Here is a 25,974-nt window from a genome sequence, read left to right as displayed (position 1 = left end):
CCTGGGCAATAGGATAAGCCACTTGAAAAGGGCAAGAGGAAAAAAATAGCAGTTGGTAAAAAACAATACAAAGGAAAGAATCAGATTACCTACTTTGGAAGAAGAAAAACAGTTTGGAGAAGTTGAACAAATATATTTGAAAGGTAACTGGAGTTTGCCCAAGAGCTGGTAAGAATTAAATGCTAGTATGTTGCCTAGAGAAATCAAAACTTCCTTTGCATGTAACAGGCGTTTCTCCCCAGCAACCCCTCGCAGGGCACAGCTCTCTGAGAAGCCCTGAGCTGATCTACCAGCTCACTGCCTCTGCAGGGGGATGACCCTCCTGTCTTTCAGTCTTTTCCCTCCCTTGTGTTGACTCTGGAGTTCATCAAAACTACCCACAAAGCAATCCAAACCTCTAGCCCAGCAAAAATATAAACTCTTCCTGCTGGAATAAGCAAATTGGTTGGGCTCCAAAAGAACTCCAACTAACATCAAATTGGCATAAGGTAAGCAGCAGCAAATTGGGTGGCAGTAACATCTTAGACCTCCACTTCACCAGAAGCAGACTGTTTGCTCCACTTCCATCATCTTATACAACTTCTCCTTCAGGACAGGTTGTATACAATATTGCAGTGCTGGAAATCCAAGTGGGATTGCAATGGTCTGTAACTGACTACGCAGTTGTTCATAGCGCACATTCAGGTGTGCATGGACGTCACATCTGCAGCTTCAATGCTTTTATTGCCAGTAATAAGCTGTTAAGTTCTTCCTTTGGTCTAAGTTAAACCACTGAGTTTATGACTAACATCTGGGAGACGGACGCCTTTTGAAGGAAATGAAACTTTGAGCTCTGGGTGGGAGTGGCTGGAGAGAGATAAGGGTCAAGATGTGGAGAAAAGGGTCACCTGCCTAGGAAGTTACATCAGAACAGAACTGGTTTGCATCAAGGTGCAGTATTTTAAGATTTTCCCAGTGACAAAGCTGGTTTAAGAAGTTCCCACCCTCTCTTGCAGATATACCACTGCACTGTTTTGCTGGGCTGTACTATAAAGAGATTTCTGAAACAATCCAAGTTAAAATACTTAAAATACTTTCTTCCTAAGTATTTTCAGATCTGTTTTACAGCAAGACCACACAAACAGTTGCACTGACACAATTGTGGTATGGGTGGGGACAGACAGGAAACACAAATGAGCAGAGTGTGGGAGGGTAGTAACTTCCTAAACCAGCCGTACAGGAGAGAACATACCTCGAAATTCAGGCTCATTTACCAAGCTGTGTTTCAAACAGGTGGGCTTGGCAGAGATGGTACTGAAACTAAATAGTCAGGCGTACTGCATATTTTCTCTAGCTCAGGAAAGCTGTTTTTAATAAAGAACCCTGCTCCCCTCTGGAATAAAGGAAATTTATACTTCTCAAGAGCCTGTTACAAGTCACAAGCAGGACTCCTAAGAGTTACCTTTTTCTGCATGTTCTATTATCTGACGAATGGCTTTTTTCAAGCTGTTGGCTCTCAACATGAGCTGTTCTCGGGGACGAAATATCTGGGGCCGTGCAGTACATGACGAGCCCACCGACCGATCGCTAGAAGAATCACAAGCACTGCCTGACCCATCGCCATCTTCGGTTTCCTCTGCAATGGTGGGAGGAGGGTTCGGCAGAGATGAAGATGCTTGAGATTCATCATTCAGTGTCTTCAACAATGAGTCCAGCTTCTCCTTCAGGACAGAGCACTACAAGGCAAAGAACATTTGAGTGGAACTACCAGTAGACTGGGTAGCTCATTCTTTTAGCTCTTGTAGAACTGCTGCTGTCCTACTTCTCTGAAAACAGAGCAGTTTTCCACTTCAGAAGTAGACACCCAAACAATTTTTCCAAGTTTACCTTCCTGGCCATGACCTCTGATTCCTCTGAGCTTTCCGTTGCCTTCTCATAGGCTTTCCCTACTCGAGCCACAAAATCCTTCACTGTCTCACAAAGCACCCTAGACAAAGAAGGTAGTGAAAACAAAGTCATGCAAGGATTGGCTCAGGATTTGCACAGTGCAACTTTCACTTTAAAAAGTTGCCCTCAAAGTACTCACTTGGCTGAGGAGATGACCACTGAGTGTTGGTCAGAAGTCAAAATTTTGGACAAATGAGCAGCCACAGAGTCTTCATAGAAGAGAATCTTCTGCACCTGGTGACAGTCAGAAACAAGCCACTGGGGTGCTGCTTCCCAACATCACAACATATACCGTGTATCCCTGGCTCCCCAGAGAGTACCTGTCATTCTACAGGTTCTTTTTGCCCTGGAAAAGTTCTGCAGTTCAGGCCTCAGTTACTCACCGAAGACCTGAATCTGATGAAGAAATTAATCCTGAGCCTAGAAATTATCAGCAGTGCAGTTCTTAAGAGTCTCTGTTCAACTGTGGATCTAAAACTGGTTTTTTATGACTGCTATGCAGCTTCCCACAATTTCAACAATCTGATGTCATGACAGCAAATAAAATTCAATCGTTTCCTCTCTGTCCTGTTTCAAAGCATCTTCTTGTCATCCCCCATTGTGGTTGTTTTCTCTGGTAACCCAACCTCCATCCTTCTCCATAATATTTCATTGACTTAAAGCCCCCAGATTTTTGTGGCTCCTGCTACACCCAAGTCATGGCTCAGGCCTGCTCCATTAGAGCTCAACCACCGCCTCCTGTCTTGTCCGTTCTGAGGCTGTTGCTCCCAGTCCCCTGCTCTCTGCATCTCACAAGGTACCTCAGAATCCTCACTGAAATCTTCAGTGACTGTGGAAGTGGAGGCCTGGCGAGGGAGTTTGGTTTCATACACCATTATGCTCCACCTGTTGAAAAGGAGGCATCACACTTGTCAGTACATGGCAGATGATTCTCTCCTTTTATCCAAAGGACGTAACTGGTTAGAACATCAAAGCTGAACAAATTGCACTTTGGCAGGGGCATGACTGATGTAAGGAAGCCACAGAGTTGCAATGGACCTGCAGAGGGGCTCAACTGGGGGAAGAGGGAAGGATGACAAAAGTATCCTACAGCACAAGGAAATTCTCTGTACTTCTTCCCTCTCTCACAGAAATTCTATGGGCATTACTTGATTCAGTGTAACAGATGCCAAGATACAACTCTAAAGACAAGAAGCATTTTTAAATGCACAGAGATACAGAGGCAATATGAATACTAGGGGTAAAGATGTCCATTTCTGCATTCAGCTTTCATCTCTAAGCCAAACCAACTGGTTCAAATTTACCAAGAAAAAAAAATTAGCTTAAAAAAATAAATCACGACTGTAAGGCTGACAAATTCTGGAATTTGTCAAGAACTCTGGAACACAAGAGAGGACACTGGACATCAGACAATTTCACTCATTACTATTTATAATATAGAAAATTCATAATATAATAGCTATTCATAATATAACTAACTACAACTAACTATTCATAATATAATAACTACTCATAATATAGAAATTACTATTCATAATATAGAAAACCAAAACATAGAAAAACAGACTACCTTTGTTGCTAAAGGGTGACAGAGGGTTATCAAAGAAAAAAAACGTTAACTCGTTAACTGGCATTATTGGTAAGAAGTCCAGCAGCTGGGCAGAGTCAAGAACTGCCCAGTTCTCCTGGAAGGGCATTTTCACACAACTCTTGAGCAGGGGGAGGATGTTAGTGATGGTTACTCACCTGTCCAGCATTTTGGTACTGGCCCTCTCCAGCTTCTCCAGGATCTGTGGGAGCTGGGTATCATCATCACAAGCAGACCCCCAGCCTAACACACGGGCAAGGTCATTCCCTGTTCCCAAGGGCAGCACTCCCAGCTGGCACTGCATTAAAGAAAAGGAAACAAAAACTGATGTTCAAATGGGAAAACACAAGACACAAACAGCCACAAGTAATATGACTGATTCCTTACACAGACCAGTCATTGAGAAACATCTGGTCCCACAGGGAGGAGAAAGTAATCAGATGGGGAAAACAGTGAGAAATAAGTAAGGAAAAATTTCCTCTAAGTTGTTAATGGAGAGAGGAGTGTATTACAGCTACCGTCTCAAGGAACACCTTACTAAAAGTAACCCCTTCTACAGATATATTTAACCATCAGGTGGTGCTATTGCTTTTTCTGTAAAATTAGCATAGACCTCTCCAAGACAAAATGGACACTAATTAAGCACTGTGTGATACCTCTACTCCAATGAAGTTTCTGTCTATCCCAAGACTCAGAAACTACACCACGAGAATTAAAGGGAACAGATGAGGAGCATAACCCTTGTGGAACTCCCAGTTTTCTAACTCAGCATAAGTCTCTGCTGGCAATGGAGCAGGAGTAACTCAGAGCTATTCCAAAAGCTGGATCTTCTAAGAGGCAGTTGTGGAGGAGCACTGGAGATAGGAATAATGAATTAGTCCAGTACTGAATAATGAATTAGTCCAGTACTGCTTCTTGCATAAAAATACTGCAAAAACAGTGCTGTGGTAAGCTTTCAGTGGCTTCAGTCCTGAAGCAAACTACATCTGTATGATCAAAGAAAGTCCTTTTCAACCCATGGTGTTGTTATTACTTCATGCTTTCATCCAGCCAAGCTCTTTGGGCAGGTACCTGCTTGTGAAGATTGAGGCTATCAATTTCGGAGAGAACCCAGCCAACGCTTCCGTCCCCACCGCAAACTAGAATCCGGAAAGTGTCAAATTTCTGGAATAAGCGTAAACTACAGAGAAGGGAAAGGAAAAAGCAAGAGAGAAGAACAATCAGCTATTACAGAAAGAAATGATAAACAATTCCAATCTAGGCAATAAGCATGGCAGATTTGCTTAAAGTAGGCTCTGATTTCGCAATGAATACGGGCCACTGTCAGCTTACAGATGAATTAAAATAAGGAATTATAAATACAGCTTAGCAATTTACAACGGCTGTTCACTACAGAAATATGTCCCAGACATACTCCTCTACTAAAGCGGGGCATTTTTGTTTGAACAGAAGAGGAAACAACCATGTGATAGCTGATTATCCATTGAATTATTTCCTTTTTGCAGATTTGCTGCATTCAGCCTAACACTAGTTATCTGTCACTGTCTGGAGTGCTCTGATGTCACTGCCTTCGCACTCAAGGCCACACCAATTAAAGCGAAGCTTGAAGAGTGGGAACTTTATGCAGTCGCTCAGTAAGCAGACAACTGTAAGAAGATGTAAAGCCTCACAAGCTTTAGTCCTTCTTCTGGGAAAGCAAGATAAATCAATGCTCTGGTGCCTTGTCTGTCCTGCAGGCAGGCAAACAATTCACCAGCAAGACAAGCGTGAATTTCTCTGTTCACCCTTTCCAGAATATTAAAAACAACCTCTCCTTAAGCTGCTTGAAACTGTGCTTCTTACTGAACATCTCCCAGAACTACTGCCTGCTTTTATTTTGGTTTTATATATATTTATTTTTTCAATTATTACCTAAACAGGATTTGCTGTAGTACATGAGAATCCTTATTTCTTCCAGCATTGTTGACACATGAAAAATGGCTATCAGAAATGACAACATCTTACGGTATAGTTTGACCAGCATCAGTTTAGAATATTTAAATTATTAAGCAGCAGCCTTTCCCCTGTACCATCATTTCCTTTTTAAGAAAGCAAACAAGAGCAGCTGTTTTAGAAGTGTGCACCACAGCTTGAGAAAATAACTGCTTCCCTCCCTTCCCTTCTCTCCTGCTTTAAAGCAAAATTCCTCTCTACAGTCAGTCCAACTGGGGAGGGGAAAAAGAAAGACATTTAATTGTTAAAGTTTTCTGTAAATTATTTATCAGCCAAACACATCCTCTGGACGGCATGCTGCAGTTTTAAAGGCCAGTGTTTTGCAATGCACTATGGCAAGAAACCACAATACATCTCAGGAGAGCAGATCCTAATGGTCACTCATCCAGGAGTGGACACTCCCAGATTTAGACTTGGAGTCACATTTAGAAAAATATGAAGGAAATTCACCTTGTGTTGGCTTTTATTATAAGAAGCCCCCATTCATGACAAAAGTTGTTAAAATACGATGCAACAGAGAAACATTTGGAAAGGGGCAAACTAGAGACCAAACTTCTTTTATTAGACAGAGTTGCAGAAACAACCTAAAGGAATTTATTCCACAGCACTCACTTTTTTTCTATCCATAGATATTCTAGTGCAATCTGGTAAACAAGCCTGAAATGTCATCTAGATCCCAGGGCTTTACCAAAAGAATTCATGAGAGATGTTTTCCCAATATCACCATAAAAATATTTAAGGGATGGAAGTTTCACATACTTCCCAGGTAAGTTATTTCTGGATAAATCTCATTTTGACAATATTCATTTGCTATCTATGACATTTGTCTGTTCGCCCAATTTAAACAAAGTTAACTCTCGTTAACAGTATATTAGGATGCCTGTTACAAGTCTGTTTGCTGACAAGTTTTCTTCTGGATTCAAGCTTTCCATGCTTGGTCTTCTTCCAGGGGAGTGTTTCTGGAATTCCCCCAAAACCCCTCAAGCTGTCCTGCTGTTACTGATGAATGGAAATAATAACCTTTTTCAACAACATTTTTTGTTTTAGCTAATCAATAACACTAAACACAGAAAGAAGAAAACCCCTCCAAACTTCATATGTGTTCAGTCTTCTCTGAGGAATAGGTTCCCTTGTCATATTTGAAGATGAGCTTATAACCAAATAAATCACTTGTACTTTTCTGTTATTTACAAGGAGTGTGTGCTTCCATAGAATATCTGCTTACCCAAGGTGAGGTCCTCCATTCATGAGGTCAAAGACCTGGGCTGGATTCAGTAGCTGTTTGAATCTTCGTAGAAATTTTACACCTTGGTTGTCTCCACTTTTTGAATTGACAAAGACCAACAAAGGGCTTGTGCAAGAAGGGGGACAAGTAGCTTTCCAGAAACCTGTCGAGGAAAAGGGAAGGGAGAGGGAAGAAAAGCCAAGAGATGTGAAGCTGCCCCTTGAGATGGAGTGAGAAAAAACCCAACACCCCATGCCCCAGCACAGCTATGAAGAAACTAATACTTTCCCTGTGCTTATGGCACTCACTGGGTAAAACGCCAAATGCACACAGCCCTGAATCCAGCACGAACCACACCTCATGCTGCCAAAAGTCACACTTATCTCCTAGCAGTATGCCAAAATTTTCAGCTTCCCCAACCTTCCCAAACTGCTTCTGCAATATAGTTGTTCTCAATAAATGTTAACAGCTGCAGCTCAGCAAATACTGACGTTACAGGGTAATAAACTGAATGCAAAAGCAAAGCAAACAGTTCATCGTCATACTTCAGCAATATCTTCCAGTTTGGAATTTCTGCAACACCAAAAGCAGAATTTTCAGTTGACAGAGTTTGGCATTAATAGTGTTAGCTGAAGGGACTGTGACTGAGAGGAAGAGAAAAAAGGCACTACTTACTAGTCATACTTACCATCTGAATCAATGCTGTTAAGAGCAGTAGGAGGAATGACAGATACTTTGCACAGCCCGAGAGGGCACTTGTTTGGCAACAATTCTTTGCATGCTGTGTGTACCTGAAAACACCACCAAAAAACAATCATTCAGACTATTTTGGGCACTGTGGTATAACTCATAAAGCCACCCAACAAGAGGCTGTAAAGGAAGAGTAAGAAAGGAAGAGGGAGAGAATCCAAGGAAATGTCAATCAATTTTAAGAATGGTATAATCAGATTCTTCACTAATTCTCCTCTTTCCATTAGTATGTACTTTTTCTGCCATTTGAATTTATGAGACCAGCACTTTGAGTGCTGAGAGGACCAGATAACAGATTACGTGGCTTTAAGAGCCTTCAGGCATTCTGCTTTCAAAATCCTAGCCTCAGTTGAGACATCAAAAGTAGCAACAAAAGAAAAAGCTGGGAATTCAAGAAAACAAGAAAGCAAAAAACAAAGCAGGAAGACATAAGGGAGATAAGAGGTAAGAGAAGGAATTAATAAAGCCACCTAAAAAAGGAAATACAAAGCAGAGTAGGGCACTTCAGTCATTTTGGTACATGAAGACTGCAAGATAGAGAGTTTGCTTGGGGTTTGAGCCCACACATTATAAACACATTCTTGTGACACTTCTCTTACTACTCTTATAGACAACTGGAAACATTGCAAAATCTGCATCACTGTAGTGGTTAGGCAAGAGAAACCTATTCCAATGGGAAGGGAAACGGCTGTTATTAAAATAGCTTAGTATTCTTTATTGTCCTTTTTTGTTGTACCTTTTCAACTTGTAGAAATGACCAATAATGGCTCCTTGAAATCCAAGATCTCCCATGCCTGAGGTATGGATTCATATCTAGTGTAATTAGATTCTTCTATGAAAGCTCACTATCAAAAGTAAATGAGCTTGCAGAGAAGCGAGATACTTATTTCAAGTCTTACTTTTATGCACCACAGTGATACTTTTCAGCACAAATTTTTCTACATCTCTTGCAGGCTGTTTATTATCTGGAGAAAAAACAATAAAGTCCTCCACAGCAAATATTGACAGCACAGTCAGAGATTTCATTTTAAGTAAATGTCATTAAAAGAACACACCACAGAACTGATCTAAGACTATCCTTTTACTGAAATGATCATGTTTATAGAACTCACCATGGCTTTGCACCAAAGGCAACGCCAGTCTTGCAAACGTAGGACACTGCCACAGGTTTTATCACACACAGTGCATTTGGCACTCACGGGCAGGTTTCCTTCCAACCACTGATGTGGCATTGAGATCTGCAAATGGTACAGAGGGAGAGAAGCAATATGGACTTTCCAGAGTGCAACTCAAGAGTGCAGGATGCACTGTGGCACTGAGACATACATAGAGGCAAGTCTTTATATGCACTGTTCAAGGAGAGCAAAGGCAATTTCTAGAAAACACCCGAGGATCTCTTTTGGCATTTTACATCACACTCAGGCACGAAGGGACCAGGTGACTCACCCCAGGCTACCCCAGAAACACCGACTTGCATCAGACATCCCATATGATAAGGTACTGTTCCAACCACTCTTTCATCTTTCTTTTGCCAAAACTCAGATCAGGTTCCCCACACCCCCAATTACTTAACCTCAACTCCCCCGGTCCATAGCAGAAGTCTCCTCCTATTACGGAGTCCTCGCTACCCTGGCTGGACACAGAATCTCATGCTCTGACAGTAAAGGCCTTTCCCACATCACTAACACATAAAGGCAGAATCTGCTATTTGTGCAGTGAAGAAAGCTGTAGAGCACATCTTCCACATCAAGATAAGGCTAGAAAACTTAAGACTAATGCATACCCCATCTTCATCCTCAATGATATCTTTCCCAATAGAGGCCAGAGTTGTCCACTTGCAATTATTGGTTGCCCGGACAGCACACCGCTTGTGGGCTTTAAACTTGCACACTAGAGAGGAAGAGAATACTATATTAATCCTGCCTCAGAACATGTAATGTGGCAGTCTGTGCAAAAGCTTTCCCAAGTGACCATATTTGGCTCCAGAAGAAAGCATGGGCACACACTACCCTTGTTAGCACCGCCAAAACTCTCAGCTCTAAGCATACTGAGTAAGATGAGCTAGCTATTAATTCTTGCCTTGTCACTTTTGCCAGTTGCTTGTACAAAGCTGAGTTATCACCTTGTTAAATTTGACATGATTTACATAGTCATACACTCCTGCATCCTATTACACAGTGTGGGTGTAACCTCATTCACGCTAGAAGTATGAGCTGTGCGCAGCCAGGCATGTCTGCTATGCTAAAGCTGAAAGAGAATAACCTCCTGGCATTCAAACACTTAACAAGGATATTTTTACAAATACGATTATTCTTATGTACAGGAGTATTCTCACAAATATTCTACCTGATACTCAAAAGTACATAGCTGTTCACTTCAAAAACATGATTTTAATAAGGGATGGCAGTATTTGGGTATATGGGGGAAAAATAATCAGCTATATTACTATCAGGTCCAACATTAAAACCAGCATGAAAAGATCATCACATCTACTATCCTTTTACAAAATGCTGAGATCCTGATCCTGACCTCTGCAGGAAAATTCTCTGTGAAGCCAAAGGGATTCAGCAGCAAAGGGTTTCAGCATCAGGTCCAGAGAAGACCTCCAGTCTCATACAAGGCCTGTAGCTCTCTCAAGTTTATGATGCAGCATTTTTCTACATCTTTTTGCAGACCGTTAACAACATTCCTCTTAAATTATCTCTGGAACATGGCATTGAGCTATAAAGATGATGATCCCAAAACAGAAGACAAGAAAGCATGCTTACCTTCGCATGAGAGCCCATGTGATGTGACTCCAGATAATGCCTCCCGACACACGTTGCAGTATGTTGGCCGAGCATGTGAGCAGGCGTACCAGTTATGCATCCCTGAGAAATGGTCCATGCTGTACTGTGTAGACTAATAAAATAAATGTCTTAGAGCAAAGTCTAAAGTAGAGCAACAAGACTTTTTTTTCCTTGAAACAAATACTTGCATATAGCAATCAGGAAAGGCAGAACCAGAAAACTTTTGCTAGGGAAGAGCAGGCCCCATGCAGTTTATACACAATAGCTGTAACTCAAGAAGGTCTTTAAGCCAGAAGAGACTACTGGAAGAAGAAGCCTCGCCTTCATTCCTGCTCCTGTCCTGTGTGTGTAGGGAAAAGAACTGGAGAATTTATCTGCTGGAGAATTGATCCTTCCCCTCCCTATTTTTTTGTTGAATTAAGTTTTCAGCAAGATCAGTTTCCCAACCTGGTTTATTGCATAGCAGAGCAATGCTTGTGCCAGCACAAGGGAGGAGACAACAGGGAGACAAGCATCAGAGTGGGGAAAACTCCAGACAGCTTCTTTTGGTGGCAGTTCTGGTCTAACTACAGCCCCCAAAAGCAAACAGATGCACTGAAGTAGGCAGAATACCAAGCAGGCAAGGCGTGAATTAGGTCAGGGAGGAAAACTGAAGAGTGAAAAGACAATGAGAGGAGAACTGCGTTTCAAAACCTACCCCTACTCTGAAAAGTGCTCTCAAAGTTACCAAGGAGAGTACAAAACCACAAGCATTCTTTGGAGAATCACTTCAGTGTATGTGGGGTAGTTTTTACAGAAGGCCTAACACTATACTCATTACAGTCAATAAAAACCACCTTTATTAACTTCACTGGAAGCTGACTCCAATCTCAAAACAAGCTGTTATTTAGGAGAGAATCATAGAATCATAGAGTCTTTAAGGTTGGAAAAGACCTCTAGGATCATCAAGTCCAACCGTCAAGAAGGCACAGAGTGCAAAGGAACACATTCTCCTATTACCTCAAAGTGTTCGCGGTTTTGCACACTCTTCAGTGCTGCAATCCAATCTTCCATCTCTTTTCTGTTATCAGCACAAAGGATGAGCTTCCGACATGGAGTGATAATCTGAAGAGTGAGAGAAAATTAATAGTGCGTATTCTGGGCATGTCAGTGAGAGACAGCAAGAGAACACATTATCACTAGCATAGTCTATTGAAGCTATTTTCAGAGGCAATGAGCTGCACAACAGAAGTTATTTGCACCTGTCAACCATGTTTCTCTTCCACTGTAACATACCTTAATTCCTTCATAAGTGTACAGAACCACATTGTCATTCCCAATACTGAACTGAGTAAAGAAATCTCTCAGACCCAAATAACAGCACAAGACAAATCAAGCACAGAGCAGTAAAAGTTAATATATTACATGTACAGAACTTGCATAAGTTTTTTTTAAAGTGCTTCATGACTTTTTAAATTGGCAAGAACGTTAAAATATTCTGTTAACACCATAATATACCAGTTTCTGGCAATTAATAAATTAGATAACATGCTCTGTAACATCATACTAAAAACCTGTTTAGAGTCATGACAAGTGGGAAGGAAGGAAGGAAGGAAGGAAGGAAGGAAGGAAGGAAGGAAGGAAGGAAGGAAGGAAGGAAGGAAGGAAGGAAGGAAGGAAGGAAGGAAGGAAGGAAGGAAGGAAGGAAGGAAGGAAGGAAGGAAGGAAGGAAGGAAGGAAGGAAGGAAGGAAGGAAGGAAGGAAGGAAGGAATCAAACAAAATAAGCAATCTAGAAGAGAAATGACTGTATTTTGAACCCTCATGTCTCCTGAGGGCTTGTTCCACATTTATTACATAGAAGTTATTCCAACAAATGTTCCACTAACAGCTTGAGGTTGTGGTGAGTTTGCCTTCCTCTAAAAATACTCTCCTCAGTGTGTTTCTACCCTGGGCTAACTCCCGTGTGTTAGTTGCCCTGTGCTAAATAAACAGTTCAGTGTTTTAACAAAGCAGTAGAAGACACGCAGGGTGCCCAGGAAGGCAGACAGGTCTCTGTAGCCTACCACCAATGCTCTCTACTTTTGACAGATGGCGGCAGCAGAGAGAAATAAAAGCTCCTGGCTCTTAAGAGGACCATGTCTGCTGTCCACAGGGCTGCCCATTCAGCTGCGGTCCAGACATGACTATAAATCAACATTTATTCTTCCTAAGACAAAAATCTCTCTTCCCCACACTGTAGTTATCTTACTAACACTATCTCCCTGTGCACACCTCAGTACTGATTTCCATCCAACTGATGTCTTAAATTAGACCAATATTGAAATGTTTGCAAGATCTTGGTTTAAGAAAAGCTGCATTAAGATTGAGCACCATTAAGAAAAATCAGAAGGCTCCCCTTTATGTCAACTCTAACAACTTCCAGCAGCCCAGACTCTCCCGTGCCCTTCTACATTCTGTACATGAAAAAAATTGTCTAGATCATCTGCTTTTCCAGTAAATTGTACCCTAACATCTGAAATAACAGATTAAAACAAACTAAGATTGTGTCAGGCTGATGAAGCCCATGTGGTTCCCGCAAGCACACAACCAAAGTTTTGTTAATGAACACTAAAAAAACCACATGCATAACCCCAATACATGACCCAATAACTACCATTTTCCAGTCTGTTTCTCGCTTCTCTCATTATGATTCATAGAACAGATTAAAAATAAAAACCTCTGAAGTTGAACATGACACTTTTAGTCGATACTGAAGTGCATCAGAGCATCCACTAAGAAATGTGTATGTAATGTCAACAAAAAAGACACACTTGTAAATTTCTGCTTTATTTTAAGCTCTTTGAGTTTCAAAATATATTTCTTTTCATAGAATAGATTGCAGCATTCACTTGCAGTAACACTAACTTTGCCCAGAGGCATTACAAATATCCAGAAACAGATGCTACAGACACATTAAGTAGGCAATGAATGGAGCTAAATACCTTTTTAAAGCAAGGACTGGCCATTCACATTAGAAACACAGTTTTGGCATGAAGCATTCTATCTTGGACAAAATGATCTGATCTGTATCAATTGTAAGCAAACAGAAATAAATATTTACAGTTCTCTAAAAATAAAACTTTGAAGAAGTCCTTCCCTGTTCCCTGATTTTTCCTTTAAAAAATTCCAGCTCTGATGAAATTTATTCCCAAAGACGGTAGGAATCTTTCCTTAGGAAAGTAGAAAAGTAGGCGGTTAACTGTATTTCCATCAAAAACTCTCCTATGTGAGAAAGGCTACCCTAAAGAAACCTTTTATGGAGCATGAAACACTACTGCAAAAATCAGTGTGAAGTTAGAGTAGAATGAACAGCATCTCTGAAGTCCTGCTAAGAGGAAGCAGCTTTTTCCCTGAAGTAAAACCAAGTTCAAGTAATTTGTTCAAACAGCGCAGGGCCCCACTTTTTTCTGGTGACAAAGCCAAGAACATCTATAATTGCATATGTACAACGGTACCCTATGTAAAGTCCAAACATCCTAGGAGGAAGCATCCAAGGATCTTTCATCGCTTTAAAACCATCCAGTTTTTATAAGGAACCACCCGTTCATTCAACAAGCCACTGGTACGCTTTTGGGCAGTATGGAAAATAATTTAAAACAGTTGGTAAAATTAATTTATTATCATCACGATCCCATTTCAGAACACTCCTATTCAGTGCTGGTCTTCTCCTATTTTTATGTCTTCTTTGGAAACAAAAAAAAAAGGCAAATGCAAAGTACATAGTATCATTTTTAAATCACCTTGAAGACATGAAATCTAAAATATTGGCATAAAATACAGAAATGTAGCCCCTCCTTTGATAAGAATTAATTTCTGAGGCTATTGACTTCCTGGATCATTGGAGAGACTGTCCAGTATACAAAATCACTAATTCTTTCTTAAGTCACCTACTGCATCATCTTAAAAATCCCCACATTCAGTGTTGGACAATCCTCTATTCAAAGAACAAAGTTAAAGTTTCTAAGACAAGAGGACAAATAAAGAGATCCAGTAGATTTTCATACTTGAGTCACCCAGAGTCACAGAATTAAAATAAAGCATCTTTTGTGTAACTACAGAACTGCAAATAAAATGTAACTTTGTGCAAGATAAATTTATGAATAGCATTCCCCATTAGTTAGTTCTAAAGCAACATTTGCATTGGGATTTAGTGTTATCATCAGAGATGGGAAGTCAAAGAACACAATCTTAAATTTCAGTCCTATTCTAAGGAGGACAAATTGGGACAATTCAGGCTTCACTGTGAAGGACAGATAAGATTTTAATGTTAACTAGTGTAACAATTCTTAGGGGAAATTAAGAAACCATACGAACCTGTTTTTCTGATTAACATGCAGTGGTGTTACAGTTAAACATTTTAATGAGGATAATTAGGAATCCAGAAACACGTTAATAGGGACACTTCCTTCAGAGAGTGGTCCAGCAGTTCTCACCTCTCATACAGCCTCACACACACAGTGGCAGTCACCCAGCACCCTGTGAGTGCAAGCCACTCCCGCTTTCCCTGCGCTGCCAGCAGCTGCTGGTCTCTTACCTGTGCAGGCTGATGTGCAACAGGCACCCCACAACACTGGTCCTGAATTAAGGGCAGAACTGAGATTAACAGAAACATGCTCTCTCTCTCAGGAAAAGAAAAACACTCATCCTACCACTTTTACCTCCTTCTACTTGAGCCAGTAATTTCAACTCCAGACATCCACCCGTTGAAGGATACTAACAGAGGGAGAAAGGCTATTGCATACACCGTGCTGTCTAGACGAGACTGATGATCAATCTAATGTCTCAAACCAAAAAAAAAAATAATTCTTGTCATCTCCGAAAGAAGCCACAGGACCTTCTCCCTGAAAAGCTGTCCTTTCCCAGCCAGAGAGTCCCCAGGGTGTTTGCTCTCAGCTACAGCCCTGCTGAGCCGATGCTCTGGAACATGAGGCTTGGTTATCCCTGTTGGCAAACGTGGCTAGAAACGAGCATGGTCCAGCTATTTTTTATGTTCCGGCTACAGCTCTTGACTAACATCCTGGAACAGTATATTCCACAGGATGACGACGCACTAGGTGAAGTAGCATTTCCTTTTATTTGTTCTAAATTTACAAAGCAGTAATGTCATCCAGTGACCTCTTGTTCTCATATAAAGGGAGCGCACAAAAACAACGATCTGATTGCTTTTGAGTTAGGATGGAGGTTGCCTTGTTATGAGTTTAAAAAAAAACCACAATAAAAAGTTTTAAGATTTATTTATAATCTCATACATTTTTGGCCTGTTTAGGGATTGGCAGAACTCTGAGTGTTCCTGCCTTGAAACAGCTCAGAATTTTATCTAGATATGAGCAATTACGTAAATTAAAAGTGTTTGTTCTTCCTAAAAAGGGAGTATTAAAAATGAATATACTTTTTTGACCCTAAATGCTATTGAATTGTCAGGTGTGGTTCCTTAGATTTCACTCCTTAGTAGGAACTGGATGCCCAGATACCCATGTGCCCAGAGCTCACCACATGGTGACTTATATCAAGACCTATCGCTGAGCAGCAAAAGAGCTCAACAACAGTCATGGGGGACAAAAAGCTGCCAATCCCTCTAATCAATCCTGAAGAGCCATAAAGATGGATGGGAATGGCAGGAAGGCTTAAAGATATTTCAAATCAGGACATGGCTTAATTTACAAACTCCTCACTGCGTATGAAACCCCAGAAAGATCTTTTGCAGGAATTACGGTGACAATCAACTAGCCAGCAGGTCACCCCTTTCCAGACAGTTATGTGCCCTCCATGCAGATGAGCCATCTCAAGTCTATTAGAGAAATTCTCAATTTTCAAGCTTGTTCACTCTAAATGTAAAAAAAGCCATGCCTTCATTGGCTGTCTGGTGCAAATACTGATGCTCTCCTGACACTTCTCCAAAATTTAGCTTGATCTCCTCTGTCTCTGCCTCGCAGAGCACATGCCCTCTTACCAGCTGTTAACCATCACCCCTCATGTTGACCGACACTCGCCTGTCCAAAACTAAGACCAGTTTACTGCCATTTCGAATCAGGCCAGCTGGCAAACAACAGAGCCAACCAAAGAAAACTTCTCATTTCACATTCTAAAAATGGACTAGATGTCCCTGGATGTCCTTCCCCAATGAACAGCTGTGAATAATTGGATTAGAAAGGCAGCCCCAAAAAAGACTCCTTATATTAGACCAAATTTTAAATAGAAATCTACTATACTTCACCCTTTGTTGTTTTGCTGTACTGAGCAACCTTCCTCCACCCAACAGCTGGAGCATAAACTTCATTCTCTGGTCTTGCTGCCATCAAAGACAACTTTATCATCTTTGCTTACTTCCTCCTTCAGCATCTTCTGGCTGCCCAGAAACTTCTCAGCAAAAAAAGTGACAGTCTGGCCAAACACGCATTGGAACTGTTTGTTATCAGAGTAGATCTGGTGAGCTCAGTGACCACAAAAGACGACAAAACAAGTTAAGATCATACTGGCCCAATCACAGAGCTGGATGAAGAAATGTTGCGGGGGGAGACGGGGCGGGGGGGGACATACAACTCTGCTAAATATAGTTTTTCTGATGTGATACATTTTTCAGAGTGGCCAAAAGCGGGTGTATGAGAACACCTGCTCATTCTGACTGCTTCCTTTTACTCACATCCTGTTCAAATATAGTCTTATGTTCAAAGATGCCAGTCATAAATCCCCCAAAGAGATCCTGGATTATTCCAAACAGTTGATGATTTGGGTACTGGGACAACAGGAATTTCTGAAGCTCAAAAGACCTAGGAATTGCAAATAGAAAAAATGAGACCGGTTCTGGTGCAGGCAAAACTTCAGCTTGATCATACGTGGCAAAGGCATGGAGAACATTCACCATCTGCAGCTAACTGCTACGTCTGCAGCTAACTGCTACATCTGCAGCTAACTGCTACGTCTGCTTTTGTGTAGTGGAGTAAGCTCTTGGTATCCTATGAACCCAAAAACTCATGAAGGAAAATTGGCTGAGATTATGACAAGGACCCAGCCATTTTATCCACTTCAGCAACAGTGGTAGTTAAATGAACACTGGCATACATAAAACCACCTCACCTGTGTTCATCAGCGAGACTCATAAACCAGCAAAATCACTACATGTTTCAAACACAATTGCTGAACTCACAGAGGGCAAAATGGACTAAATGTGGATTAAGCAAGTGCTACCCCCTCAGCAAATACACAAGGTTAAAAAGAAGACTGTGAAAAAGGGAGAAAAAAGGAAAATGAAAATGAAATATGAGTTTCAGACTCAAACCAGTCTTTTACGCTTAAAATCTTAAAAGCCTGTCTCATTGATGTCAGCTTCTGAAACAATCTGGAGCCGAGCATCAGGACAACGAAGCCTTAGACAGCAAGCTGGCATGATTTTAGTAGGTCTCTATAGTTTGAAGACAGAAATAATACAAGTATCAGTGCTTAGACTTAGGGGGAACCAAGGCTTGCCTACCTCCACAGACAACATCCCTCTTCTGATTTGCAGTTCAGCTTTCACCCAGTTTTGCCAATAAATTTGGTCCCATTAACTCACTGCAGAGGTCAGTTAGAGCTTGCTAGAATAGCATTGATTCTACTACCTCAAAACGTGGATGCTACCCTGAAGGGGAAAGAAAAAATAAGCTTTTCATATGACACTGGAGAAATGCACCAGTTTTACATTGATTTTTGTAGTGCAAGATCTTTATTTCCTGCTAAAATGACCATCTTCCACATACGGAAACTCTCATTTCCACCAAATAAAATAAGTCATTAATGTTCTTACAGTTGTGCCAAATTCTGCCTTTTCTTTTTTTTTTAAATAGCAATAACAAGATTTTCCTCAAAGCCCTACGTGCCCAAATTTCTGTTTACACTCTGCCAGGTATTTTATCCCCAACTTCCATGTGGCTGTTTTGCCTTAATTTTCAATGTGTAAAATCCAGGACAGCTCATTTCCGTAGGAAAACAGGTACAGCACGTGGTGTGGTTTCTTTAGGACCATTTTTACATTATGAGGTTCGTTCATCTTGCAATATGTACCTCGTCTGCCAGGGGGCTGCACATTACAAGTGCATCTTCTCTGAGCACTGTCATTGGCACTTACTGCTGCTACGCTGTGCCCACAGATCAAGTTCAACTCACGCTGACCCTCCATCTGTGCTTTCTCCCAGTCTCTATCTTCCCTGATGCTGCAGCGGGAAAGTAGACCCGACAGAACGTTCCCTGGGAAAATGATCATCTCTCATACCAGGGTCACATTCCTACATGCTTCTGGAAACTCTGTTCCTAAACAAGGCACATTCCTGTTCTTGGCAGTTGGTAAGAGGAGCACAGACAAGGAGAGGATTTTAGGACTTTTGCAACCACTTAACAGATGTCAAAACCTAAAGTATGCAAGAAGGTCTTTGCCACTGTTAGCAGGTATGAAATACAATCTGGTAATTCATGCATACTAATCACTAGAGGTCTACATGGATGGAGCGGCACCAAATAGGAACCAATAGGACTGCCATACCAAGTGCCAGAGCATCTTAGCACAGCTCTGGTATGCACCTACCCTCCGCTTCGTGCAGCAGATGCACACACGCATCCCTCGTTCCTCTGTTGTCCAAAGGACGCAGTTCTGCCAGGAAAAGAGTTCCCAAACAGAACTACACTGTTCAGAAAGAGCAGCACATTTGGGAAGGTAAAGGATATTTGAGAGAAACCTTCCTACTTACTCAAACAGAAGCAAAACCATGAGGAACAGAGGGGCAGGTCAACGTTCCCCAGTGGTAGAGCTGCTGTCTTAGTGGGCTCATGCACATCAAGGCTAGCAGCTAATAAATCACAGGATTGAGCAATAAAAGACCTTGTCCACGGTAGGAAAATGACCTGTTACTGACAGCTTATTGTTAGTAACAGCTCCTCGCAGCCCCTTAACCTCAGCTGTGTTGAAAAGAGGCTGGTAGCTAGCACAAAAGGAAATGCATAGCTTTCAACAGTCTGATGAACCCAGTAGCTTTCCACACTGGGTCATCAGGCAAAGACCAGTCCTGTTTCATGCACCACAACAGTGAAACCATCACAAGCACCACAACTATCACAACTGGGGAGACCTCATTTCTGCAAATACTATTAGCAAGCCTCTCCCTGCCTGTCAAAATGACCAGAGTAAAGAAGTGTATAAAAAGAAATTTTTGTCTTCTAGAGCAGCTCCCATGTAAAACTAAACCCATCGTGTTTTCAAATGACTTCGTGTTTACTGCAGGTTGTTCTGACTTTGTGTCCTCACCTGGAACAGGGAGAATATGCTGGAATCTGCAGCCTTGCTCAGGAAGGTAGATAAAACAGCAAACCAATGTGAAGGTTACGAAGAGCAAAGAGATTATCAAACAAAAGCTCCTAGTGTTCAGGAACAAGGGCAGTAACAGACACTAATTTCAAAGCAGTAAACTTCCCTCTAGGGAAACAAAAGCTCTTCACAAACTATCGCCTTCACTTTCCAGCTATCTATCCTGTCTCTCAGTAAAATTCAAAAAGCTTAGTCTGACCTCTTTCTCTTACAGTAGCTTCATCTTTCTCAAAAACTCCTAGCATATTTTGGGGTCAATCTGCAATGTACAGTAGCAATCGCCAGATCTCTCCACCCACCGCAACTTCTTCCAGACTCTCTAACTCTTCTTCCATGTTTATCCTCTCTTCAATGGTTCTTCTCCAGATTCTTCCTTCTTTTGTGCGAGCAAACTAATGATCAGCTCCTGCAGGAGACTGGATTAAGAGTCCCGAAAATCCTTGACATGAAAGGATTTTAAATGACTATTTTCACTGACTAACAGTGACTCAGAATAGTCTGTTTACCAAAGGGCCTTTTCTCAAGAAGAAAAAAACTGCACTGAAGTCTGGATTACAAACTACTAAAATAGCAAAGTATTTTGAAACTGCAGCGGTTCTGACAGGAAATGGGGACCAAACTGCACTTAATGAAGGGAGGGGGGAAAAACAGCAGAGCGATTCTGGACATGGCAATTCATGGCTCTGCTCATATTTGCAGTTGCTTATAAAGGAAATTCTGACAGCTGCCAATATAAACAGAGTAAGAGCACTAGCAGAGAGTGTACAATTCCCGAACATGTACACACATGGGTGTGGAAGAGACAACAATCCCCAGCAAAGCCTGACTTTCCAATGTGCATTCTAATTTTGTCCAATTTTGAGAAGAGAGTTTAAAAAGGGGGGGGGAAGAACCATGCCTTTCAGAAGACCCTCTTCTCTTCTCTTTTCCTCCTCCAAACCTTAACAAGGCAACCCACGGCTGTGTACAAAGGAGCAGGGTGACTCCCCTGTGTAACTATGTCCTCGGATTAGTAAGTCTTTTTGCCCACTTCTGAGAGCTGATGTCTTCCCTCTGGGTCCCTCACCGCCGTGCTGAGGAAGGAGGGGAGGAAGATCCCCCCCCTCCCTGCAGCATACGTTCAAGCCCATTTTTTCTCAAAGGGCTGAAGCCACACAGGGCAGTTTGGGGAATTTGTGCAAGAGTCAAACCATGCAGATTTCCCTGATCTCTATCAGCACAAGCCTGAAGTACAAGTCAGACTTTCTGCAAACAGCTTGTAACAAAAGTTCTTATATTCTTTCTCCTCATAAAAATAAGTCACATGCACTTTCCCGAAGCTTGTATTTCAAACCAGTACAAGTAACCTCTGATCTGGGTTCCTCTTGTTTCAACAGTGCCTTACAGGCAAACAGCTCCTGCGCTAGACATGAGCAGCAGACTTTCTGCCTGACATGTAGCTTCCCAGCTCTATTCACTCTTTCAAAACCAAACTCTTCAGAGAAAATTTCACTGCCTTCTCTCCTAAGAAGGATATATTTTCACATTAAAAGCAACAATACAAATAATTTAACTTGACACAAAATCACAGAAAAGACAAAGGCACTTTCACTTCATTGTGAAATGAATTTGCAGACATCAACAACATACTCTCCCCATCAGGAAGCACCCTCAGCACTTTTATCTTTTGTTAAAGTTCAAGCACTTTGCCCTGTGTTTTTAGGAAAGGCTAATTACTCCTAAATGAAGATTCATGTTATTTCTTTACAGCATCAACAACCCCTGGGACAACACAGCAAAAATACACAGTCTGAAGACAGTCTGAAGGAGATCAGACAGTCACAAAAAACTTCACAAGACAGAAACTGGTATCTTTGCTGCTGACTAAAATCAGTACTAAGTAACAAGAAGGTAATAACAGAAAATGTAGCACACCTCAGACTTCCATACGGCTGGAGAATGACATCCATACTGCTTCCCAGAGATGACAGCATGCTCTCATTCAGGAGCACAAGCAGTTCCCTGTTCCTCAACCTACCACAACCATTGTTGCCTCTAGTCATGCAAGTGCTCTGAGAGGTATAACTCTAATCTCAATATTTCCTCTCTCCTGTGGAATTAGTTAGGGTGAATCATCAGTTAATAAACAGTATTACTTAACTGATGGGTGCAGCATTTCCAACAGCGCCTCAGGCACATTTCCCTTTACCCTGATTCTGGAGAACTTATCTATGTAAATCCATACAGGAGAGAACCCCTGAACAGTAAGAGCTTGTAGCAAACTTATTCCAAAGAATCTGAGCTCCTGATGATCTGTTATGCTGGCACAGGTGCCATGTTTCTCAAAGCTCAGTCCATAAAACTCTGATTCCTGCTCTTACCTTTCACATTCAATCTTCCTCTAAGCTAGTATCCAGAGCAGCCTACTCCCTCAGAAAAAAACCTACACAGATTGCTTGACATGCGATTAACAGGATTAGTCCCCTCTGTGGTCAGTCTTTCTGAGCTATGTTCCACTTGCCACAAGCTGATTAGCTGTCTGCTTAAGGAGGAGCTGGGATAAGTTTCCTTCTGACGGCGGTGAAGTGGAGAGGCAGGCGCTGACTGTAATAATATGCTGTTTCCTGTCTGCAGCTGAGCTAAGAGGTACTTCCCAACAGACAAGAGCTTACAGGAGCTCAGGAGTTCAAGCTCCACCTCTTCCAGTGAAAAGCCTTTAACGACAGAGGAGGGGTCAACAGCATGACTCCTGGTGCTCAACAACACGCTCTGACCAAGCTTCACTTCCACTAAAGCGTCAGAAAGAAGAAATCAAACTACCCACATCTCCCTCCACAGACAGGAACTTTCTCCTATGTGATCTCAAAGTTCTGAATAAGAAGGGATGGGAAGTGAATGTTGCAATCCATGTTACGTGAATGAGGGTGAAAGTCCACATCACCACACCATCATCTGCTAGCAAGAACTGGAAAACATTTATAAAAATTCCATGTGAGAATCATAACAAAACACAATATATATACCTGGAAAGATCTGATGTCCTTTCTAGGCCTTCTCCTGTTGATGACAGGTGTTTTTTATTAGAATTAAAGAGCATATAATTTAGGTTTTTTCCCATTTAGATTTATACAAATCCTGCACAAGGCAGGAAAGGGTCAATGAACTGATAAGGACTCACTCCATCTGCTGTGTCAACTGTATTGAAGGCAGCAGGCTTAATTCAGTTGGCACCTTCTAGAAAAGAGCAGATGTTCAGTGAACACACCAACCTGAGGATTAAGAACTTGTTCACCACACAAACATTTACAAAAATGGGCCTAAGGAAATGACCCAAAGTCCTTTCAAAGACTCTTGAGGGGACAGCTGTGGTGGCAAAGTGTTGGCCTGAGCAACAGATAATAGAGCAATTGGTGCCCCCCCCCCCGCCCCAAACCTTACAGGCTTCACAGGGGAGAATGGGCATGCTGGATGGTTCAGATCCATGACACTGGTAAAGCAGTCATTTTGAGAAAAGTATCTCCAAAACCCAGGCTTCCTGGCATGATCTAGAGAAAAAACTATTCCAGCTTCAAAGTATGGAACTCATCCTCATCACATATTTTGTTTTAATGTTCCTGGAGCAACTGCAGGCTAATGGATTAGACAGGTGCATCAACCAATCAAGTTACTGTGAAATTGCACTGTCCAAGAAAAAACTGTTCATGGAAAGAGCTGAAGTCTCACTGGGAAGACTCAATGGGCCCAGTGTGATCCCAAATAATCTACTTTTTAGAAATCACAAGAGGTTTTGAGGGGGCTGAGAAAGCTCTGCTCAGAAGTTAGGGTTAGGGTTTGACCTCACCCATTCAATGCTGATGATCTCTATTTCATAAGGAGTACAAAGGTAGGCACACACTGACAGCAAGAATCCAGGCTAAAAACTGACCACTCTCTTTGAAATAAATGGGTCTGAAGTACCAGGACAACATGGTTATCGCTGAGTTTGTACCACAGAAGATCCTCTCTAAGGCCTTGTGAAAGACAGCAGCCCTAGGAAAATCCACTGGTGAGAGATCAATAAACCTGGTACTAAGGGATCATACATGGAAAGAACCAGTCACTTACAGCCCAGACATCCCGAAAGAATTTACGTTGTAGACAGATGTCTTAGAAGGACAGAGATGTGACACAACTAACAAATATTACATCTATGGTCGTTCTGAGAGAAGGGAGGCGTGGCATGGGGCTGCTATATGATTTGTTCCCAGAGGCTTCCTGCTAAATAGCTCTGCAGCCACACTGATTGATCTAAAGGAACAATAGCTAAACATAAAGCTTTTCCTTAACCCTCTCGGGGATGGAGCTATACAACATCTTAAGCTCAAAGATGCCCCTAGTCACATGCTCCCAGCCCATTCTATTGTCACATATCCATTAACTCCAGGTAGTAGTCCTGAACATTGTCCCCATTGCAAACAGGGTACACTCACTGCAGAAATCTATGTAATATCAACTAAGTAAACAGCAGCGGAACCCGTATTACGCATTCTTCTTTTTAGGGGAAGAGGTCTGTGTCTTACTACTCACTTTTCTCTCTCTCTACTGCCTGCTGACAGCAAACAAATTAGCTGTCAGACTTATGTCCTATGTAGAAGGTTTATGGCAGCTATATTTTTTAACCCTATTCCTCTATTTACGCAACATAACCTTTTTTAGCTCCATTCTCTTGTGCTGTCATTTTCTTCTCTCCTGGAGCTGCCTCCCTGCGCTCCTCACTGCCTCTTTGCCAGTTTCTCCTCTGACTTGTCACCACTTATTACCTCTTTGCTTTGGATCCACATTGCTCCTAAGTGGTTTATCTAGTGGTTCTGTTTCCCACCTCACTTGTTAGCCAACCTGACCTGCAGAATCTATACATTAAGCAGTACGGATGCCTGGACAGAAGATGTTTCCTCAGAAAGAAACCACTCTTTCATAAATGCAAAACTACCAGTCTCCATTGAAGAAAACACAAAACCAAAAAGAAAATCATACCATCTAAAACTCCGGAATAACTGTCTCTGCTAAGCAACAACAAACGTTGGATGTTTCCAGTTTAGGATAAAAATTCAAGTGAGTCCCACTCATTTGAAACAGGAAAAAAATTGCATCAAAGAACTCTGAATTTTAGAAAGGAACTGAGCTGGGGATATACGGGGGGGAACAGAGTGCTCTCAAAGAAAACCAAGAGCAAATGGCAAGACTGCAAGGAATCTAAAGCACTGATGGCAGTGATGTGGCAGACCAAACAGCAGCAGGACTAGGCAACTTTCTGATTTTCTAAGTATTTTTATAGCTCATGGTATGCCACAGTCAAACCCCTCTGTAAGCCATGGTAGAAAGAGTAGATAGAAACTAAGAGGAGAGATGTTTTTCTTGAAGTTTACCTGAGCCTCACGATATAGTGATCAGCTGGAGACACTGCAAAAGGTATCTGCTACTTGAGTCTCAAAGTAATCCTGTACTTTTTACCCCCTAGGGAAGACAGGGACTGGCAGAGCCTGATACCATAGTCATGGAAATAATTCTTCACTGTTGGACTCAGACGGGGCAATCTGAGAAAGAAAACACTATTTCCCCTTGTCCCTACACATAGTGTCCCTGGCGGAGATCCTTCCCAACTATAAGCGTAACAGTACATTTGCTTACCTGAAAAATCAGTCTTTATTTACATACGGGAAAACTGAAGCAAGATCCAAGAAAAAATGCTTTATTAACAGGTAAATAACTTCACATTCTTGAAAATGTATCCCCTATTGAACTTGCTGTGAAATCCTTTGCTCTATGCACACAACCCAACACCCGATATCAGTATTTACTGTCAGGCCCAGATGGGCCTCCTACTTGTCCAATTATGGATGCAGAAAGTGTTTTCAAGCTTTGACAAAGTGTTGGGGTCACCATCCTGCAGGATCAGCTTCCTCTCTCCACCCGGATTGCTCCGCTGTTCACCCTGCCTTAGACCAACACTGCCTCCTTTTTCGGCATCCTCCTCTCTCCTCCCTTCTGAGCCCTTTGGAGACTGCATGGAGGTCATTGCTGTTAGCCAACTCTGAAGCTCCCACTGCTGTTTGACACTCACCTTGCGTGGCTGCTGTTAATGGCGCTTTTTTCTGCACACCAGGCGTTTCCCCCAAAATGAGGCTTAGGGAACACCTGCACCTCAGAAATACAATCATTTTTTCTCCCAGTTACTAAGCCTGGAGAAAAGGAAGCAGCGACACCACCACATTTCCAGATTGCAAATATTTAGCACATATTCCACATCTAACAAGTATCCTAAACCAACTCCACAGTCATTTCTGTGCAACATTTTTGTTCCTCCTTTTGCTTTGCCATTATATATAGTGTGCATAT

At 41.8% G+C, this 25,974-nt stretch overlaps 1 protein-coding gene across 9 annotated transcripts in view; it reads right to left on the bottom strand.

The window, feature by feature from the left end:
* The window catches only part of DGKD (diacylglycerol kinase delta), a 61,459-nt gene that overhangs the window by 18,150 nt on the left and 17,335 nt on the right, over positions 1-25,974 (bottom strand). For 3 of the 9 annotated variants that reach the window (XM_075760837.1, XM_075760838.1, XM_075760839.1), the window contains exons 4-15: positions 11,270-11,374; positions 10,250-10,382; positions 9,265-9,371; positions 8,594-8,719; positions 7,420-7,522; positions 6,732-6,894; positions 4,586-4,694; positions 3,673-3,812; positions 2,727-2,811; positions 2,066-2,160; positions 1,867-1,966; positions 1,442-1,715 (exon numbers count right to left, since the gene is read on the bottom strand). In XM_075760837.1, coding sequence (XP_075616952.1) covers positions 1,442-1,715; positions 1,867-1,966; positions 2,066-2,160; positions 2,727-2,811; positions 3,673-3,812; positions 4,586-4,694; positions 6,732-6,894; positions 7,420-7,522; positions 8,594-8,719; positions 9,265-9,371; positions 10,250-10,382; positions 11,270-11,374 — 1,540 coding nt within the window. Of the gene's footprint in view, positions 1-1,441; positions 1,716-1,866; positions 1,967-2,065; positions 2,161-2,726; positions 2,812-3,672; positions 3,813-4,585; positions 4,695-6,731; positions 6,895-7,419; positions 7,523-8,593; positions 8,720-9,264; positions 9,372-10,249; positions 10,383-11,269; positions 11,375-14,947; positions 15,309-16,503; positions 16,710-19,890; positions 20,044-21,534; positions 21,946-21,980; positions 22,220-25,974 lie in introns of those variants that run through there. The other 6 variants (XM_075760842.1, XM_075760844.1, XM_075760841.1 and 3 more) reach the window with 6 other exon arrangements.

Source organism: Balearica regulorum, chromosome 9 (genome assembly GCF_011004875.1).
Source record: "Balearica regulorum gibbericeps isolate bBalReg1 chromosome 9, bBalReg1.pri, whole genome shotgun sequence".
Lineage (NCBI taxonomy): Eukaryota > Metazoa > Chordata > Aves > Gruiformes > Gruidae > Balearica > Balearica regulorum.
This window is presented reverse-complemented; position numbering and strand designations above follow the sequence as displayed.